Consider the following 21,984-nt stretch of genomic DNA (forward strand, 5'->3'; position numbering starts at 1 on the left):
TTTTACATGGCAACCACTGAGTAATACCGTTAATTAGTCACAGTAAAAACTATGTAATGGCACCCTCTAACAAAATAATTAATGTGAAGCAAACTAGTTCTTTAAACCTTTCCTACCCTGACTAAACTCGGTGTGCATTTGAACATCATCTGTTCGTCGTGTGTGTATGATATATATATATATATATATATATATATATATATATATATATATATATATATATATATATATATATTTCCCTGGGGATAGGGGAGAAAGAATACTTCCCACGTATTCCCTGCGTGTCGTAGAAGGCGACTAAAAGGGAAGGGAGTGGGGGGCTGGAAATCCTCCCCTCTCGTTTTTTTTTTTTTAATTTTCCAAAAGAAGGAACAGAGAAGAGGGCCAGGTGAGGATATTCCCTCAAAGGCCCAGTCCTCTGTTCTTAACGCTACCTCGCTATCGCGGGAAATGGCGAATAGTATGAAAAAAAAAAAAAAAAAAATATATATATATATATATATATATATATATATATATATATATATATATATATGGAAAGGATCACAATTTTGCGCGATCAAATATATTCCTATGAGTCCACGGGGAAAATGAAACACAAGTTCCCAAGTGCACTTTCGTGTAGTAATCACATCAGGGGAGACGCAAGAGAGAAATATGTCAGTTGATATACAACGAAGAGACGTAGCTAGGACGCCACTGGCTACGTCTCTTCGTTGTATATCAAATGACTGTTATACTTTTCTCTTGTGTCTCCCCTGATGATGTGATTATTACATGAAAGTGCACTTGGGAACTTATCGTGTTTCATTTTCCGCGTGGACTCATAGGAATATATATCCCTTACGACGTGCTAAATGTTTGTAACCTGTTAACCTGTGTACCCTCTGACACTTCAAAATTCAAGTTTTGTCAATTTTCCAACCATAGATAAAGATGAATATTCTCAACTGTCAAGTCAGTATTACCAATACGATCAATTTACAAAAAACAAAACAAAAAAACGTTGGTATTGCCATTAAAACGCGGATGTAATGGCGTACAATGGAGGCTGCAGGAAGTACCATTATAACCGTTGAACACAAAGAGATCATGCTATGTTACTTCTAGTTGCTAAGGTATTATTTTCTCTTTATACTATTCCCTTATAGTCCCTTATAGTCTTACAATTCCCCGATTCATTCCCGTTTTCTGCATTAACGGGATGGGTTGTGTGTGTACGAGCTTCTAGTATTCACGTGTGATTAGTATGATTGTTAATTATGTGTTACGTGAGAATCTGACTATCGTGTTGCCACGTCTCAACCTAGTTAAGAATGTACCATTTGTGATTATAAACTGTATTACGGGGAGAGAGTTTCATACTCGTGTTGTCTTTTGAGAGAGAGAGAGAGAGAGAGAGAGAGAGAGAGAGAGAGAGAGAGAGAGAGAGAGAGAGAGAGAGAGAGAGAGAGAGAGAGAGAGAGAGAGAGAGAGTGTACGTGTAGTTAATATTAGTGTTATAGCAAGAGAGACTTACATTCGTGTGGGTGTAGAAAATCTGATGTTAAAGATATTCGACTGATGTTTGAGCTAGTTAAACACAAAAAAGGAAATGAAACTTACGAAAAGTTTGAAAGTTGGCATTTTTTTCGGTTCGATGGTCTTACTTCGTTCACCAGAGATTATTATTACTTTATGTAAATTAAAATTACATCAAATAATCGGTTTTAACTTGCAACCGGGCGGGAATTATAATGCAATGTCTAGATAATTTAGTCTAATTTTGATCGTTCGACATAATTTTTTACGTGAAACAAGAAAGTAAATCACATGATCAAAAAGGTGAACTTGATAATTCCCATCCAAATTCTATACAGAATAGTTTTAACACAGCCCTGGAAGGTATGGGGCAGGGTCAGATTTTCAAATCCATCTTTTACAAATCCGTCAAAAAAAATTGACTGCTTATATTTGACAATTTTTCTACAGGTCGTCAGTTTCTAAGTGAATTGCTGTTATAGTCTGATACAAAACTAGACCAAATTTTACCATGTCCAACGTTTCTAACCTAAGTTGGGTGGGTTAAAGTTCGTCAGATTTAAGATAACCGGGTGGTCCGAAGTTCGGATCAATGACTGGCTTAAGATAGGCAGGATTCTGAGTCTGGTAGCAGTAAATCTGTGGATGGATATTTAGTTAAGCCCATATTGAATATTACGATTGTGATATTATCTGTGACCAAAATCATCACTCATACAAGCGTTAAATATTTCATATCATAAATCTAAATATTATGAACGTTGTTAGAGCGCAACAATGGCTTCGATTACTTTGAAACCAGTTATGTCCTGCTGCGCTAAAGAAAGTGCTCTAAATAAATTTCACGTTTTCGAAAAAGTTAAGGACTTTTTTTTTTTTTGGTTACAAACTGCTATGTTTATGTCTAAAAATGTGGGACAGTAGAAGAGATGCATCTTAGAACTCATACAAATCGCTCCTTCCATTACGGATGAGTGAAATCTATCTTGTGGTTTAATTCTCTCTTAGTACAACCTGACTTCTAGTTTGAAAATAATTATAGACCAAGGATGCAATAAGACTAGATTTGAATAAGGTTTCCATTGTTACGTTACGTAACACACACATGGTTATATAACCAAGCGAAGCGTCTTTCGTGGCGCCCCCACTCTCCATCCCCTCCCTCTACAGTGATGCCATATTGACAAAAGCGTAAATGTATTGGATGGATCACATTGCACCGTTTAACCACCTTAAAAGTGCTTACAGAACAGTATTATTATATCTTTATCATATAATTTGAAATTGTATTGAAAAAAATGATCTGAAATGCAAATTTTGAATATTTCAAAACTGAGTAAGCACGGCATCAGTATTTCCCGGGACCAGTAACGCTGTTGCCAACCAGACCCACTACGACGCGGAAACTCACTGAGTCAAGATGCCTACAACTCGCAGCAGCGGTCGAAGGAAGGCACCTGAAATTAGAGAAGTACTTCCTACGAAAAGAGGAAGGAAATCAGCAAAAGCCAAAGCACCAGGTAGGTGCCATGTGAATTTTAGCCCTCTAATGTCCAATTAACCATGTGATGGACATCCAAGCCTGGAAGATGTTGACAGGCTCGCGCATGGGAGTCGCGCACTTCCACCATTATTCCATCCTTGGAACACCTTGCAACTTTTTGGGAATAGTGTACCTGACACGAGATAACATGAGTGAACGGACGTGAAAGTGATTGAAAATTTTTTTCCTGTGGTGAAACCTAATTATCCTTAATGTTTGTGTGATGTGTAGCAGTAAATGTGCTATCCACGTGGTAGTTTTGTTGAACAGACGAATGGGTTTTATCTCGGCCTACCGTCAACATCAGTTGTGGGATCAAGGAATAACTGGCTGTTAAGCGTGAGTCTGAGCTGCTGTTCGTCTGACGAAGGCAAGTGTGTATTGCCTTTTGACTGCTGTTTCATGGTGAAAATACACGTGCATGGAATATGTGTATAAATATTAGGATGTCGGCCATTAAGGTGTAACTGTTGCTGCATCGTAAATTTAATAACAGGCCACTCATGGTTAAGCTTCATATACTAGACCTTATGTGGTTTCGAGATGGTGTTGTGGGTGACTGAAGGATTAGTTTACTGGATTGTGAGGTGGCGTAAGGTTTTCGGTTAATACTCGCACAATACTGGAACGAATCGAGATTGAAAATTTGAATTTATTTCTTCTGCTGCTGCGCAATTTGAAATATTTTCTCGAGAATTTCATTAGAGTTACAAAGTTTACGATTGTGGTGAAGAGTATTACTTAATCCCAGGTTTGAAAATATATACTCTTAAAGGATTTTAGTCCTTGGCTTTGTGCGTTGATGCTTGAGAGCTATCCAAGTGGTGCGTGACGCTCGTCTTAAAGTGGGACTACAAAAGACTTGCCAACCTGTTATTCAATCAAGCTTCATACTTTGCAAGATTTCGAGCAAATACCCAATTCCACTTAGACATAGTGTTCATTATTAGAGTAAGTATGCTCATTACTTGATGTTTTTATACTGTTTAGAATTAAATAATGACCGCACCACGTTTCAAATCAGCGCCACAATATATCATTATCATTATTAGAAAGTTTTGTAACGGTGTTTACTGTACATGTGAATTAGATAAAGATTAGAAATAGTCTGGTACAGGTCGCATGAGAGCACGTGGTTTGTATAATAGTCAGAATAATCATGTTATTTTATAAAACGCTGTTCGTGTCTGCTTTCTTAAACGTGCATGTAATTGGTAGTTGGGTGTATGTTTTGCAGCGGAATAATATCCATCGCTTTTGTTTAGCAACCGACTTGAGTGTTTATCTGAAATATATGTTAGTCTTGTGTTCCGAAAATATATTTTAGTCAATTTTAAGTGGTTCTTAAATATTGATAATGCGACAGTGACGGACGCCTACTGTATTGTACTTTGTGTTTATGTAGAACTTGTGTTGCCAACTTTGGTTATGTAACGTTACGTGGGTGTACAACACGACACAGCGGTCCATATGATTACCCAAATGAAAGCACGCACATTGAACTCAAAATTATGATTAGCGTGAAATGTATTGAATTAAATTGTGATAATACAAATGATAGTATTTATCATAAGGGATCTCCGTATGACAATACATCCTGCCCGATCAACTTCGGCATAGGTCTTCGCTAATAACGAACGCCATCGGAAACCATATTGTAAAGAAAGTGTATACTCATCTGTAGATGGAACCGAAGCATGATGAACGTGGGAATGTATGATACAAGATACATTTTGTGTATCAGTTTATGGTGTGGTTTTTTAGAACTGCAGATTAATTAAGTATGCAGACTCGCGAGTCAATGTTAATAAGTGTAGCGCATACTACAATATTTGTTACATGCTCCCAGTTTTTATTTGTGTATTTATTAGTGCATATTGAGGCTTATTATGGCTTGTTTCTATTTGGTAGTTTTCTTACGTGATGATGATACTAGATATTAATTTTATTTTGAAAAACCTTGGATACGTTTTTATCTACTTATGTAATAGTTTATCCGAATGAAAGCACAGTGAACCCAGTTGAAGTTTTTAGTGTTAAGATCGCCATAACTTTAATTTAGTTACATATTGATATTAATATTTTTTTTATTTTAACCATATTCTCATTTTGTATATCATAAAAACTGCTGTAACCGGCCTGACCACTCAGCCGATCGGTATCCCTATCAGAGACCACCGAAATTCAAGAGGACTGCGGTGGAAGCCGTAAAACACACCGGTTTTACTGTGGGTGATCCAGTCGACCAATTTATATATATATATATATATATATATATATATATATATATATATATATATATATATATGTGTGTGTGTGTGTGTGTGTGTGTGTGTAGACAGGGTTTTGTTTTTCTATATTTTCGTTGAAGTGGTTCGTAGTCTGCTGCCCGATTATGAGAGCCCAATTTTTTTTGTTATTGTTCTTCAAGTGAAGTGAAGATCAGAGTTTCAAGAATTATTTAACACCTTAATAGAAAAATAACCAAGAAACAAGTAATCATAGGTTTTACGAAGAGAGAAATAATTTGCTACCTAAAACATATTTTTTTGTGGATAGCGCAACACAGGTCCTGGCACCTGTGTTGACACCCACCCACCTGCGACTGATGCCTCACATAAAAACTTAATATATAGTTACTTTTTTATTCTAATGCTTCCATTAATTCTACAGTTGTGTATGTAGTGTCAATATGATATATATGTGAGTTTCGTCGTTTTGGGAGACAGCCATCGGGAAGGTGAATTAAAGGATCCCTTTGATGATGATTCTCTATAATATTTCCCCGGGCGTAATGTAGCCCATTAAATGTAAATAATGAGTTCATATGTACCCATTGTACTTTCATTTGATTGAAATGACCCTTGGGTAATTCGATCAACTCAATAGTTTATAACGTCTCCAGATTGGAACTTCAACATTTTGCGTAATTTTTTTGGTTATCCAATCCATCGTCCTGTGTTAAGATTTGTTAACTATGAAATGTAATATCGCAGAGTTATTCTGTGCCAGTACTTTGAGAATTAGTTTTCCCGTAATTAGTAAAGCAAATTGTTGTCATTGTCAGGGGTTTAAAGAATTAGAAAATGCTCTTATTTTAACGGCGCCATTAGGTAAAAAGGACGCATAATGCGATCGGGAAGCAATAGTCTTCGGTAATCTAACGAAGCCAGAACTAACCTAATGTACCTTAAATATGTATGGAAGGAAATATTAGATCTTCGTTACGGAACATATACCACTTTAAAGAAAAAATAGCGTACTATTAAATCTCCGTGTGATATTGTGTTGCATCTTTTTCGGAATTTCAAAAGAATTGTGCCAGTTTATCCTATTTTTGACGTTAGGTGGCTGAAGAGCGACTCCGTTTCATACCAGAGGCATTAAGGATGGCCCAGTTTTCTTATGTTCTGCTATATGAAATATAGTTAATAAATGAACTCAGACCCACTCCTATTTCTAATCGGGAGGCGATATAGTTTCAAGTTACACGAAAGACTTGTCATGACGTAAACTGGTCGGTTCTGATATTTGTAAGGGTCCAGCAAAACGTAGATTTTGTATGTTGTACTGTTGTCAACTTTCCCGTCTGCCTGTTTGTTCATCCGTTTGTCATTCACTTCTGCAGGGCAAGGGAAAACTAAACGTCCTATTTTTATGAAAGCTTAGAATGGCGATGTTTTAGTAGATTTTATAAAGAATATGATTGCTTCTGTAAGGACAAGAAAGGATCTTGTTCATTTGAGGTCGAAATCACAACTTCATATGAAAATGACATCGTTTCGCCCTTAAAACCTAAGTCCAAAACTCTCGTGATTAAGGACACTAAACTTCAAGGAAATTTATTACAGTGCTTCAAAGCTAAGAGTCACATTTAAGATTTTTTTTCGGGAATCTAGTTCATGCAATATAGCGGAATTCGTAGATGACGCCATATTTCATGGAATATTTTATGTCTAGTGATTGTGTGCTTGTATACAGCATTGTTCTGAGTGGCTGATGGTTCAGTTTTGCTTGCATGTGTGACGGAGTAGCTCATGTACTTCTCTTTTTCGTTTTATTCATTGAAAGTTACTCTTAGAACGAATAGAAATGTAGTAAATTTCTTAAGAGATTATCTTTTGGAGATAATAAGGAATGTGTTGTTGAGTGAGTTTGTCGGCAATTTATGAGAGATTAGTATTAGCAGATTTGAAAGCAGGAGTTGATGTATGTCGCAGTTGGGGTTATGATTGTGTTGCATTGGGAACTTAGAATAAGTGGAAATGATGAACAGCTTGTTGTGTGTTAGGCAGAAAGTTACTGGGAATCCTTGGTTAGATAAGGGTTCTAGGTTAGGTAATGGACAAACGATTGTGTTTGGGTGACGGGTTCACGGTGAGCGAGCATTATTGGATTATGTGCTCATTGATGGGCATGCTAAGAGAGGCTCTTAGAAGTAAATGTGTTGAGCTGGGCAGCTGTTGGGATGTCAGATGTCAGATTATTTATTTTTGGAGGAAAGGGTGAAAGTTTGTAGAAGCTTTGGAGAAGTGGGAACCTGCATGATGGGAAGGTGGTGTCGAAAGAGAGAGCTTGATAAATGGGCTTGAGTGAGGAAACGAATATTCGGAGAAACTGTTTGAATGGCTAAAGTTGAGTAAGTAAAGCTTGAGGAGTTATTAGGAATATATGGTACGTAAGGCATTAATGCCTTCATGTGTAGCGGCGTATAGCTTGTGTAAGGTGGGATGTGGTTATTTGTGAAGAAGTAACGATTGCGGGATGAGGAAGGTCAGTTGCCCACCATAGAGTTGGTGAAGGGTCTTCGGGACATGGTGGTACGCGGAGCTAAAGAGTCAAGGCAAAAAAGGTTTAGTGAAAAGAGAAGAGGTAGAAAAAACTTTAAAAAGGGGGAAATATTGGAAAGGAAATTGGGATTGCAGTTCTTTAAGAAAAGCGGGTGACACTTGTTGAATGCTTTGTTAGGATTTTCATTTTATGTTTGGCTCCAAATGGAGTGCCAGTGGACTGGCAGATTGCCATTATAGTGCGTTTGTATAAAGGCAAGGCGTACTGAAGTGTTTACTGAGAGGATGGTGGCATGCACATAGCATCAGTTTGGGGGGGAGCTTTTTGGAATCAGCAGCTGTTGAGGGTATGTGGACTAAACGTTTATTTTGAAAAACTCTTTGACAAATATTTAGTGAGAGATCGATTTGTGTTTGGTATTAATGGACCTGATAGACAGAGATGTTTTACGAAAGATGCTGCAGTTATTTGGTGGGGGGTAGATTGCTACTAAAGGCAATGAGGAATTGCTCTTGGGAAAGTAGGGTGGCGGATCTAATTGATAGAGATGGTTTGTAGAAGGTGCTTTAGGTATATGGAGTGGTAAGACAGCTGTTAGAACCAGTGATTTGCTTTTGGGAGAGTGTATTTGTGTAAATAGGAAGTGGGGGGGGTTGATTCCGGGTGAAGCAGGGTCTGCTTCAAGCGTGTGATGTCACCATGTCTGATTAACTTGTTTATGGATGGTGTAAGGAGGAAGGTAGGTATGAGGGTTTTGCAGAGGGATGGGTCCGTTGTTAGGTCGGTGTGGGATGGGGCTAGGAGTTAAGTCAGTTGCTACCTGCACATGATATAACTCCAATTTCTAACTCATGTGAGTAAATGCAGAAGCTAGTGCCTTGAGTTATATAGTGTGTGAGAGGAGGAGTTAGAGTTAAGAATAAGAGCAAGGTAAACAGGATAAGTAGGTCAGAGGGTCAGTTTGAGGGCAGGTTTGAAGGGAGTGAACCTAGAGGAGAGGAAATAGGGTGTTGTAGGTACCAGGAAGTGGATGTGCATTTCAGTGGATGGGAAACAGAGCTGAAATGAACCATAGGATCCGTGAGGGGGTAAAGGTCCTTGGTTCATTGAGGAGTGGGTGGGGGCAATTGGTGAGTAAATTGATAGTAGTGTAATTCTGACAGTGCTTTATAGATGCTAGGTGTTGGCCCCAAGTGTAAAAGGGTTGGGGAGGGTGCATATGATTGATTATATGTGTTTTATGGGAAGATAAAACTTTTAAGCCAGTGTTCCCAGCTTTTAACCATGCATATATAAACCATATATTTACTCCTGAAAACAATCATTTATGACAAAATCTTAAGCTACAAAGGATCGGCATGGATTGTAATGAAATTGCTCATGACAGCAGGACCGTACTCTGTGCTATATATATATATATATATATATATATATATATATATATATATATATATATATATATATGTATGTATGTATATGTATATATATATATATATTCCTGAGTCCACGGGGAAAATGATCACTCGCAAAATTGTGATTCCTTTTTTTTTTTTTTTTTTTTTTTTTTTTTTTTTTTTCAAAAGAAGGAACAGAGAATTGGGCCAGGTGAGGGTATTCCCTCAAAGGCCCAGTCCTCTGTTCTTAACGCTACCTCGCTAATGCGGGAAATGAATAGTTTGAAAGAAAGAAAAAAGATATATATATATATATATATATATATATATATATATATATTTGCGTGTGTGGACGTGTGTATGTACGTGTGTATGGGGGTTGGGCCATTTCTTTCGTCTGTTTCCTTGCGCTACCTCGCAAACGCGGGAGACAGCGACAAAGTAAAAAAAAAAAAAAAAAAAAAAAAATATATATATATATATATATATATATATATATATATATATATATATATATATATATATATATATATATGTGTGTGTGTGTGTGTGTGTGTGTGTGTATATTATCCCTGGGAATAGGGGATGGAGAATACTTCCCACGTATTCCCTGCGTGTCGTAGAAGGCGACTAAAAGGGGAGGGAGCGGGAGGCTGGAAATCCTCCCCTCTCTCTCTCTCTTTTTTTTTTTCCCCAAAAAGAAGGAACAGAGGGGGGCCAGGTGAGGATATTCCACAAAGGCCCAGTCCTCTGTTCTTAATGCTACCTTGCTAATGCGGGAAATGGCGGCTAGTTTGAAAGAAAAAGAAATATATATATATATATATATATATATATATATATATATATATATATATATATATATATATATATATATATATATGATGGTATGACTAGAGGTTAGATGAAGATTTATGAAATATTCTGATTATAACATGTTTGACAGGGAGAACAGAAATAGCTAATCATACCTATTAGTAACCCTCAAGTGCCCCACCTAACTAATAACGTGCAGCTGACAATATTGGATGAAGAAACATCCTCTTACTGGGAAACTACTAAATACAGGTATGAGAACATTAGGAGAGGAGACATCCTCTAGCTGGGAAAGTCTGGGGTGAAACCAATACAGTTGGGCGAGAACAGGAAAACACTACTATAGTAATGTTCACCACTACGTTGTGGAGGCCTTTTGTTGTAATATTGTGGAAATTGATATTTGATTGCATTATATGGTATGAGTAGGATTGATTGAGAAATGACAGTGTAAGAGAGGTGCATTAGTAAGAAGAGTATGGTTGAGAAAGCTGAAGAGGGTGTGCTATAAGGGTAAGAGAGAGAGGTGTGATAGTAAGAAGAGTATTGGTGAGAGCCAAAGAGGGTGTGCTATAATGGTTTGGATACACGAATGAGAGGAAAGTAATTGGTAGTCAAGCTTGGTCATCCTTTCCTTTGGAGCTGGTCATTGAACGGATGCTTAGCATAAGAAGGAATGTGGAAAACGTAATTAAGGTAAAGACTGTATGCATGGGTTAAGAATATGAAATGAAGATGTTTTAAAATTCTTCTGTAGTCATCACAAATAGCACATACACAACCATGATGTGTATCTTGCAGCTTTTTAATGGTTTTAAGAAAAAAGTACCTTTAAAGTGCATGAATTATTTAGTAAGACATTATTTTTGACAGAACCTGAAGAAGTGAAGGAGCCAGAAGTTGTTCCAGAGGAGAAAGAAAATGAGCCTGTAGCAGCAAACACTGGTAATTATTGAGTTTTGATTTTGTTTGGCTTATTTCTTATACATTACCATATTATGGTAATGTTGATTAATTATTTGTGTTGGTACTTACCATTAGGAATCAGCCAGGTTACATGTTTTTGTAAAGCCTTTTTTTTATTTAATTTTATTTTAAAAGTGTGTAATTTACTGATGAGTTGTTTTTTAGTATATTTTTTTTGGAGAGAATTATATATATATATATATATATATATATATATATATATATATATATATATATTTCATACTATTTGCCATTTCCTACATTAGTGAGGTAGTGTTAAGAACAGAGGACTGAGCCTTTGAGGGAATGTATATTTCTTCTTTCTTTCAAACTATTTGCCATTTCCCGCATTAGCAAGGTAGCGTTAAGAACAGAGGACTGGGCCTCTGAGGGAATATCCTCACCTGGCCCCCTTCTCTGTTCCTTCTTTTTGGGGGAAAAAAAAATATATATATATATATATATATATACTATCCCTGGGATAGGGGAGAAAGAATACTTCCCACATATTCCATGCATTTCATAGAAGGCGACTGTAAGGGGTGGGAGCAGGGGGCTGCAAATCTTCCCCCTCAGTTTTACTTTTCCATGAGAAAGAACAGAGAAGGGGCCAAGTGAGGGTTTTCCTCCAAGGCTCCATTATCTGTTCTTGTCGCTACCTCGCTGATGTGGGAAATGGTGATATATGAAAAAAAACATTATACATATGTCATTTTTTTTCCCAGTGGAGCCCCTGTATGTTGGGATACAGTAAATGTTCTTTGTACTAAAGTATTTATCGCAAAATGAAAATGAAGTATGAATGTTTATTTTTTTGGATTCTGAGAGGAGGCAGAAAAAGAAGCTACTTAAGCCTTTATGTGGATGGTGGCTGTTCCTTGAGTTCATCTTGATTTATAAAGTTGTTATTATCATTGATGTTAAAAACTAATCTGAAAATTTTTGTGTTTAGTTTTCAGAGTATTTATATAGAATACATGATTCTTTATGCAGAAGAGCCTGAGGAGAATGGGGAGGCAAATGGTGAAGAAAATGGCGAAGCTGAAGAGAATGGAGTAGTTGAGGAATCAAAAGAAGAACCTATGGAGGAGGAGGAGGCACCTAAAGAGGAAGAGGCAAAAGATGAAGATGCAAAAGAGGAAGAAACAAAGGAAGAGGAGGCAAAAGCAGAAGACCCAGCCAAAGATGAAGAACCAGCCCCTGAGGAAGAGGCCCCAAAGAAGGAGGAAGTAGCTGCAGAAGAAAAAGAAAATGAACCAGAAACTAATGGAGGTACTGTACTCTGTGGTTATTTTCTTACTATTAACAGCCAAAGACTTCTTACTGTTACAACTGTATGATATAGGTATTTTCTCAAGACTGCTTTTTTTGTGCTGAATATTCTTTAATCTGATTTTTTTATGTACTGCATTCACTTCATGAAGACCCATTAGCATTGGTTGAAAGAACCACACAGCAGTAGTTTACTATTTCTATTTAATTTTAGTCATAATATGATATGCATGCACCAAGATTTTTCCGTCAAATTCAAACTTGATAATGAACATAACTTTGTTGCGTAGACAGTTTGATGTATAAAAGATTCTTTACAAGGACATTATGAGCTTGGTTGCAAGTTTGATTTATGAAGTTCTGAACTCTATGATGGGTGTACAATTTACTTAACGCCCTCATAGTTATCACTTAAAGTTTTACACCAGTTTCTCATCTGTATGGATAATTAACATTTACTAGTAATGTTCATTTACTGTTTTATTAATGTATTTTTTGTTTTACCTTTTAACAATTTAGAATTCAATGGTATTATTGTGATTAATGTGCTAAATGTATTATGTGCTAATATACCACCTTTGACTTATCTGTAATTTGATAGAACTCCATGAAGTGAATTACCTGTTTGCAGTGACAAAAATCTTTTACTCAATATTCAGAGAATCTCATATTTATTTGGTACATATGAATGATTAGTATTCAAAGGTGCCTCCTGTTAGCTAAATTGAAATCAGAAGGTTAGCCCACTTTATTTGTATTCACATTTGATCTGTTTGCTGCTTGTTATACACCACTGCTGATTTGAGAGTAGGCAAAAGGGTTCATTTTTATATTTTTTAAACCTTGCTGCCTTAATACTTTAGGGAGGTAGCATCATGAACAAATGGACAGGAGCCTAATGTAATCACATCCAGTCTCTCAGTCATTATATATAATGGGCCAGTCATTATGTATAACACGTGAGAACCGGAGCCCACCATCCATATTTGATTCCCATTACAACTTCATACATCCTTGTGTTGCTAATAACAGTATGTCTTCCTTTTATCACACTTCTCCAGCTCTTTCTGCCTAATTCCCCCCACCCCACTCTTCTGAAAATTGGGCCCAGATGCCCTAAGCTTCTCATTATACCCTATATTCTTCTCTGTCTTCCCTTTCCACTTGCGATACATATATCTCTTTTGTCAGAGTTACTTCTAAAGTGATTACCTGCTGTGCACCATGTATTATTTATCAGTCATCACTCATTTCCAGCTCTTTCATCCTATTCCTTGCCTGTTAGAAGTAAGAGTATAGTATGACCCTAAGCCCTTAAGCTGTTAGATGTGTCAGCCACACCCGTCCTTGTTACTTAATACATCACCAGGCCGTATTGTTTCTCAGCAAATCCACATTGCTTTTTTTCATTGCATATTATCTACTCAAGGATAAGAGTAAAATTTAGCTGGTGTTTGGGACATATTTATAATGCATAGCAGATGTTATATCCCACAATGATTTTGATTAGCTAAGAGAAAAGAATTATGTAAGTTATAGATAATAGTGAGGAGAGATTGACAAAGAAGATATATGTGTCAGAAGTGGAGGGAACGAGAAGTGGGAGACCAAATTGGAGGTAGAAGGTTGGAGTGAAAATGGTTTTGAGCAATTGGGGCCTGAACATACAGGAGGGTGAGATGCATGCAAGGAATAGAGTGAATTGGAACAGTGTGGTATACTTGGGTCGACGTGCTGTCAGTGGACTGAATCAGGGCATGTGATACGTCTGGGGTAAACTACAGAAAGGTGTGTGGGGCCTGGATGTAGATAGGGCGATGTGGTTTCAGTGCATTACACATGACAGCTAGAGACTGCATGTGAATGAATGTGGCCTTTTTTGTCTGTTTTCCTGGCACTACCTCACTGAAGCAGGGGAAGGTAGCACTGCTGTTCCTTGTGGGATAGGGTAGCAACAGGAATGGATGAAGATAAGCAAGTATGAATATGTACATGTCTGTGTATGTATGTATATGTGCATTTATGTATATATATGTGTATATGAGTGAATGGGCCATTTTTTGTCAGTTTCCAGGCGCTACCTCACTGATGCTCTATACAGTGATCAAGTATAATAAATGAAATAAATATGTATAGATAGGACTTGATGAAAGCCCCAAAAATAACAAATTACATTGGCTAAAGAAAGGTGTTGAAGTATGGCATTCCTTCTTCAACAGGAATTGCTGTTTAGGAGAGTTCTTGGTTGACTGGAGATAGGGACTATGTTGACCAGTGGTCACTTATGGAGAAGAGATCTGCTGCAGAGTGTGACACCTGCATTTGCAATATTACTGTGGAACGTGCACTTATGGAATGCCAAAAATGTAGGAACCCCAGAGTCGAATATGAATGGCTCAATAACATGTGAAGGAATAAAAGTTTTGGACAAAGTTTTAAAAATTATTTCCTTGCAGACACATGAATATATATATGTATATATTATTATTATTATTTTGCTTTGTCGCTGTCTCCCGCGTTAGCGAGGTAGCACAAGGAAACAGACGAAAGAATGGCCCAACCCACCCTTATACACATGTATATACATACACGTCCACGCACGCAAATATACATACCTATACATCTCGATGTACACATATATATACACACACAGACATATACATATATACACATGTACATAATTCATACTGTCTGCCTTTATGTATTCCCATCGCCACCTCGCCACACATGGAATAACAACCCCCTTTCCCCTCATGTGTGCGAGGTAGTGCTAGGAAAAGACAACAAAGGCCCCATTTGTTCACACTCAGTCTCTAGCTGTCATGTAATAATGCACCGAAACCACAGCTCCCTTTCCACATCCAGGCCTCACAGAACTTTCCATGGTTTACCCCAGACGCTTCACATGAGAAGTCAAAACTTAAAATTTTATTTAGAGAGAGTTTGAAGCTTTTGATTATAATTAGAGAAACCAAAATGTGTAATCCTACGTAAATAATTTTTAGATTTAATGTATATTTCATGCCAAAATGTTGCTTTACAAATTCCTCAAAATCACATCCAGTCAAACCTGCTGATTAAGGATTTGATGCCATTGTCTTCGACTTTGTTCTTAACATTTGATTGACGTTGCATAAATAGTTATTTGTGCAGTATAATCCACATGTAGTAGCTAAGAGTGAGGTGCTAAGAAAATTGATTTGGCATTTTTGAATGGTGTTTGTTGTATAAGTGATAACTAGTTAATTATTATTTTACTCAACAGGTGCGGAAGAAGCGGAAGAGCCACAGACGCCAGCACCCCCAGCAAAGGGCCGTCGAGGACGCAAAGGAAGGAAGGTCTAGTTGAGCATTGGTAAGTTTTCACTGAGAGTGCTAGTATGAGCACTTCTAGGAATTTTGTAAAGTTTTAATTTAAGAAATCATGTGGTGTGCAAGTCTAATTTTTTTTCGTGTGATTTTGTAATAACCGGTATATAATTACCCGTTTGTACTGAATGGGGAGGGAGTCTTACATTCATGGCCTCCTATCATACAATTTTTTTTTTTTTTTTTTACCTTTGTTTACTTCTGGGAATTATGGAAGTGGAATACCAAGGCTGTGAGAATACATTTAAATTTTTGTATGTTAACAAAAAAGTATAGCAAGAACTTGGCATAAAATGAACTACCTGCCAGTGAGTTGAATTTATGGTATATATTGGCACCTTGAGTGGTGAATTTGAACTTCACCTTGCATTGATTCTCTTGGTGTGCACTGAAGCTGTTAGGGAGGAGCAGTTGTCAGTGTTTTAATACTGCTGTGTGTGTATTTCAGTGACTTTGTGCATTTTTTCAGTTTCATGTAATAATTTTTGACATGTAATATATACATATTTTTTATTTCAACAGATCACGGCAACCTTTGATGGAGAATGTGAACTGGTGTGATCTGGTCACAAGAAGGGGCCTCCTCGCAAGCACAAGTTCCCTGATGTTTAGCTTGTGTTTGAGAAAATAAAGAACCAAATGTAAAAGGGACACAGTTTATATTGAATGTAATATAGGTCTACAGCCCTTTGCTGAACTAATATCATACTGAAGTTTGTATAAAGCAGTACATTTCACATATTTTTTATTTTCAAAGCAATATTGTATTCTGTGTGAAGTTTGATATTAAGAGGATGACATTGTTTCTGTATACAGTAGTTAATATTTCTATTTGTAATACAAATGTGTAAAATAAGGTTTCATCTTTATATCAAACCTGTATTTTGTTAATGATAGCATTGGGCTCTGACACGAGAGAATGTCACCTCTGGTTAACTTTGGGAAAGAACTCTTATTTTGTGTTTATTTATGAAAGTTGAAGGTAAAAGCTGCAGTTTGCTTTCATCTGGATGTCTGTGAACACTAACTGAGAGTATATGAATACTTAAGAGTTTCCACAGTTGATGTTCATCTATATTGATACCAAACTCCTTTCAGTCCCTACCTGTAATTTTAAAATATGTACAAAGTTCACCGGTGCTGGCAGAGGTCTTGGATGTAGATATTGGCCTTGTCACTGCCAGTATTGAGGCTTTTGGGTTGAGATCTTAACTCCCCAGAGCTGTTTATTGTGTAGTATAAAGGACACTTTCATCCTTCTCTCCCTGCCTACTCCTGTGGACACAACATAATAGCCCAGCTACCATTTTCGGAGGATTTCGAATTTCATATTCGTTCCATAGTTATGAATTCAGTCCTGTGATTTGTCTTGTGATTTGTTCTAGTTTTCAGTAGGATTTTAAGAGTATTTTGTATCGCTCCTGTCAATTACAAATAATAATTCAGTCACACGATTGGACAAAATTATTCCCACTAAGTGGTGCTAAGTTCTTGTTCTCTATCATTTATCTTTATGTAGCTGGAACCAGATTTAAAAGCATTGCTCAGATTAAGTATTATTTTATTATTTCTTTCCACCTGCTTCTGTATTTTTAGAAAGAATAAAATACTCTAAAAAAATATTTGTATTTCTAAACATATTTGTTCAAAAAACTAATTGTATTTCTAAGAGATTAATGCAATGGTATTGCCAAAAATAATGTATGAGAGATTAATTCAACAACAGCCTAACAGCACTGTCTAGCTATACAGTGAAAAGTCTGTGTCAAAGTCCATTACTATTCCTGCTCATTTAATGAATTGTCACTTGATCATGTTCATAATGTGTAACCTACAGAAGTCTTGGCTCAGTCCTGCATACATGGACAGACCACTTCTGCTGAACATTTTTTATTCTTATCATTGCACTTATCATAACCTTCATTCTTAATAGCACCACATCTCAAAATTCTCCAGCAAACTTCATGCTCTTACTGTTGTCATATTCATTTGGGCAACTCATCTCGGAAAGTATATTAAGTGTGGAACTGCAAATTCCCTTCCCTTTCTAATCTTGCATAATGTTGAGCTAAAGTGGAAATCAGCTTATTCCCAGAATGACTGACTGGTTTGTTACAGAAGATTTTGATGAATGAAGTGAATTCTATTGGAAAGATTTTGCATTTAAGAATGGGTTATTATAAGATGTAAAATGTCTTGTCATTGCACATATTTCAGCACAGCAGATTCAGATTTAGACAGTATTTGTGCATTCATTGCTAAAAACCATATTTATAGAGTATTCTGTTGAATTATCTTTGTTAACATGGGTAGATGAAGTGCATACTATCTCTCACTTAAACAAATACCTGAGGAAAAGCATAACTGTATCTAAGGAATTTTAAGGACAGAGATGCTAGTTTAGTCACTGTTACTATCATGACAAAGATGGAATTAAGATGAGGTATTATAAGCAATGAGAAATCTAGGAGACTTGGGTAACAGACATTTAGGGTTGATATATTAGTTTATTACCAGAGATTAGAATGGAAAAGCAGACTGCTGGGAGAGTGGTCACATGGTGAAGAAAATTATTAGACCTTTTAATTTCCTCATTATAAACCTTTTTATTTTGCAATCTCGGAATTTTTGGTGGAAAGGCTACTGAAGGTACTACAATAAGTTCATTTATAATTGCTTCACATAAGTATATCCACTTTCAGGCAGTCTGAATAATACTTTTTCTTAAGTGCACATGGGCAAAGTGTCTATGATATTGTGGGGGAAGGGTACAAAAGGGGTAGGTAATGATAAGCTTACAGCATACATTGTGTCTACAGTTGCCATTCTCATATTTATCTTTAATTTCTACCACCACTTTTAATCCAATAATGGTGATTTTGCCTATTACAAAATCTATATTCATCTCATGGACCTTGAGCTACCCAACTCGAGCAATCTAACTCAAAGTATCTTTAACCTCAAAAACTTTGCCTTTATATTTCACATCCCCTTCCCTCCTATTCCAATGGTGGCAATTGTGCCTATTTTAACAAATAACTTCATTGCATCATGAATCTTTAGCCACCCAACTTTGAAGCCTCCTGGTTCAAACTTTCTTTAACCTAAAAAGCTTTGCTTTTACATTTCATATGCCCTATTTCCCCAGTTTCTCCAACTTTTGTGATATGTCTTGCCACAAAGCATTTCTCTTCTCATGTTCATAAACTAAAATCCTTTATACAAAGGACTACAAAGTACTACACAAGAACTGATTAGGCTCTACTTGGGATAAATCCTTTAAGTATCTGGAACAAATAAACTCCTGACATGAGTTTTCTACATTTATGACCACTCTCCATCATACTAAACCTCTTTCTTTACTTCTGAATCCTCCTGATGTACACATTTAGTTCCCTTAAGTCTGACCTGTCTATTTTATAAATTCTAAGTGGGTATACCTATCCTCTAGCCCCCTCCTCGTACGACCACCTATATCACTGAGAGACCTCAGCAGTCAAACCTATGCAGGTTTCCTATTTTTCCCAGCAATACTGCTTCGATGGTCAGGATGCCCTAAGTATGCTGTGTTAATGCATTGTGAAAGTTATCTTGGCAGGAGATACTGCCCTACTTCCCTTTTACTAGATCTCTCTCTCTCTCTATTTTAAATCATGGTTTGATGATCAGTTCTTGATTTGATGCCTGTTGCACCAAGGAGAGAATGTATTACAGTATGAAGCTCTTCCCTTCTCATGAACCTTTATGCTTTCATTTCTGCTCCAAGTCACTGCAAATCCATTCAAAAAGTCTAGTGCACTTTCACAATAAATGCTCATCTGATGTCTTCTGACAAATCTTTCTGGTTCTTTATCAAAATATTTCCAATCTGACTTTACAGACAATTCTTTTCACATAAACAATCTATAGCTAACCCTCCAACTGTTAAAGCCATTCTTCTGTTACCTTACTTTCCTTCAACTTTAAATGATTCTACGTCTAATCCTCCGCCCTCATCTCCTCCCACTGAATTTATGTCATCTAAGTTTTCCATGTGCCAGGGTATTGGAATACTTTCCTAGCTTCAAACAAGGTGAAAGGGTTACGAGGCAAACTGAGTGTGCCTATGAAGTTCCTCCTATCCTTGCTGACTTACTTCGTTAATGTCTAAAAACCCACCTCTCTTTCTTAGTGCCCCATTGCTCTCACTGCTGTTGTCTCAGTCTAGAACTCTCCTTAACTCCCTTTTTCTCAAACAATTAGAATCCCACTGCCTTTTTTCCTGATCACCATTATGGATTTCGCAGTGCAATGTCAACTTTATGTGTGATTCACTTCTGGTCAATCTCTTTTTGTGATTTCCATAGAATTTTTTATTGTATCCCTTGATATCTCCAAAGCATATGACAGGGAGTAGCTTAAGTGTTTGCTTTCTAAACTTCCTTTGGTCTTTCTGCTTTTATCCTTTCCCAAATGTATAACTTTCTCTCCAGCTATTCCACTGCAGCAGTTGATGGAACTACTCCACCCCCCTCCCTCACATCATCATAAGTAGTGTTCCTAAGAGTTCTTTCTATTGCCTACAATCTTCTTTCCATAGACTCGCTCTTCAACTTCCTTCTCTATTCACATTTATGCTGAGGTCCCCACCACACATTTCGTCTCACTTTTTCTCCCCTTCTCCGTTTAATACTCTTTTTCTCGGACTGAACACGTACCCTCTCTCAGTTGGGACCTATGCAACATCTCAGAATGGAGAAGCAGCAACACTGCTAGCTAAAGTCAATAGTGACGGGATGGATTTCTCCCTACATGTCTTTATGTTCGTCTTCGCTATCCATATTTATGTTATTTGTGCTCAGTTTACTTGCAAAACACCATAATTCACCGTTGTAATGACAAAACATGGGCACAATCATATATTTCACTCCAAATTGGAAAACCCATATAATCAGCATCAAAGTCTGCTTCCCAAAAGTTAATGGGTGTTTTACAGTTGCCAACCAAGATTCTGTATCAGTGCCGCTTCTCTTTGAAGAGGTACCTCAGGATCAATATTGCTGACCCATTCAAAGCTATGGCCAACTGAGTGGCACACTCCTTTGGTATTCAGCCATTGCCATCCAACAGTGTCTTGAACTGGGCCAAATATGTCTCCCACAATTCATTCTGCCAAAATCTTGCAGTCCAGTGAACCAACAGGTCTTTCTTTCGTTTCCAGTTGTAAAGGGGAAAGTTCAGATGTACGCAAGATTCAGTTTCTCTCGTAAGGGACAGGGTGCTCTCTCCTTAAATGCCATCCCAATAGTGCTCGAGACATTACAGTACTCCTTTTTTTCTCAGAAGGAACCAAGCAGAGAGTGCTCATCCTCCTGAAGGATCAGGCTGGAATGTCTAAGTGTGTGTGGATGTCATTAAGATGAGAAGAGAGACAGGTAGTATGTTTGAAGTAACCTGGACGCTTTGGCTCTGAGTGAAACAAAGCCCAAGGGTTAAGGGGAAGAATTGTTTGGAAATGCCTTTTGAGTAAAATAAGCTGTCAATGGATTGAATCACGGCATGTGAAGCGTCCGTGGTAAACAATGGAAAGGCTTGTGGGGGCCTGGTTGTGGTTAAGGAGCTGTGGTGCACTGCACATGACAGCTAAAGAATGGACGAGCGAATGCGGCCTTTCTTCTTCAGTTCCTAGCGCTACCTAGCTAATGCGGGAAACGGCGATCAAATATGATTTTATATATGTGTATATATTATTTCAAATGTTCAACTCAGTTCAATAATGCTTTTAACAAAACACTGACATTAATCAGAGGAAAATAGCTGTGCTGGGGGTACATAAGGTTCCCCTGACTACGACAATGACTCGACGACGCCTGGCTGGTCATAAATCTTTGGTACATACATATATTTTTCTACTTTCTTTGCTGGTTTCGGTCTGTACGGAAACTGGGTCTGCACATGCTTCCACTCTTCTTTCGAATGCTTCGTATTATCTTTTATGCAGTCCAGCCAAATGCATGTTTTGGTTAGGCTACCTGCGTTTTCTGGTCTACCTGTTCCACCTGTTTAAGTGCTCGTTTGTCACTCGTCATAGTGAATCAAGACCCATATAAACCCATGAAATATTTGGGGGATATAATTAAAGACCACGAAATACGTATTCAAGTAACTACTCATGCACCTCAATAACCTTGCACCGTGCACTTTCGTTTATTCACATTACCCTCCTTGACCAACTTCTTATTTCAACCCTTAAATTTTCTCCTAATCGAAAAAAAGGACATAAGAATGTTTATGTTCTACAATATTACCATTACTGTCAATGTTGTTTTACAA

At 37.2% G+C, this 21,984-nt stretch overlaps 1 protein-coding gene across 1 annotated transcript; it reads left to right on the plus strand.

The window, feature by feature from the left end:
• The first annotated feature begins 2,883 nt into the window (after positions 1–2,883).
• Positions 2,884–17,244, plus strand: LOC139762459 (uncharacterized). Its single transcript, XM_071687366.1, has 5 exons — positions 2,884–3,041; positions 10,939–11,010; positions 12,025–12,303; positions 15,569–15,658; positions 16,195–17,244. The coding sequence occupies exons 1-4, from the start codon at positions 2,942–2,944 to the stop codon at positions 15,646–15,648; spliced, it is 531 nt and encodes a 176-aa protein (XP_071543467.1). The 5' UTR covers positions 2,884–2,941; the 3' UTR covers positions 15,649–15,658; positions 16,195–17,244.
• The last annotated feature ends 4,740 nt before the right edge of the window (positions 17,245–21,984 follow it).

Source organism: Panulirus ornatus, chromosome 43 (assembly GCF_036320965.1).
Source record: "Panulirus ornatus isolate Po-2019 chromosome 43, ASM3632096v1, whole genome shotgun sequence".
NCBI lineage: Eukaryota > Metazoa > Arthropoda > Malacostraca > Decapoda > Palinuridae > Panulirus > Panulirus ornatus.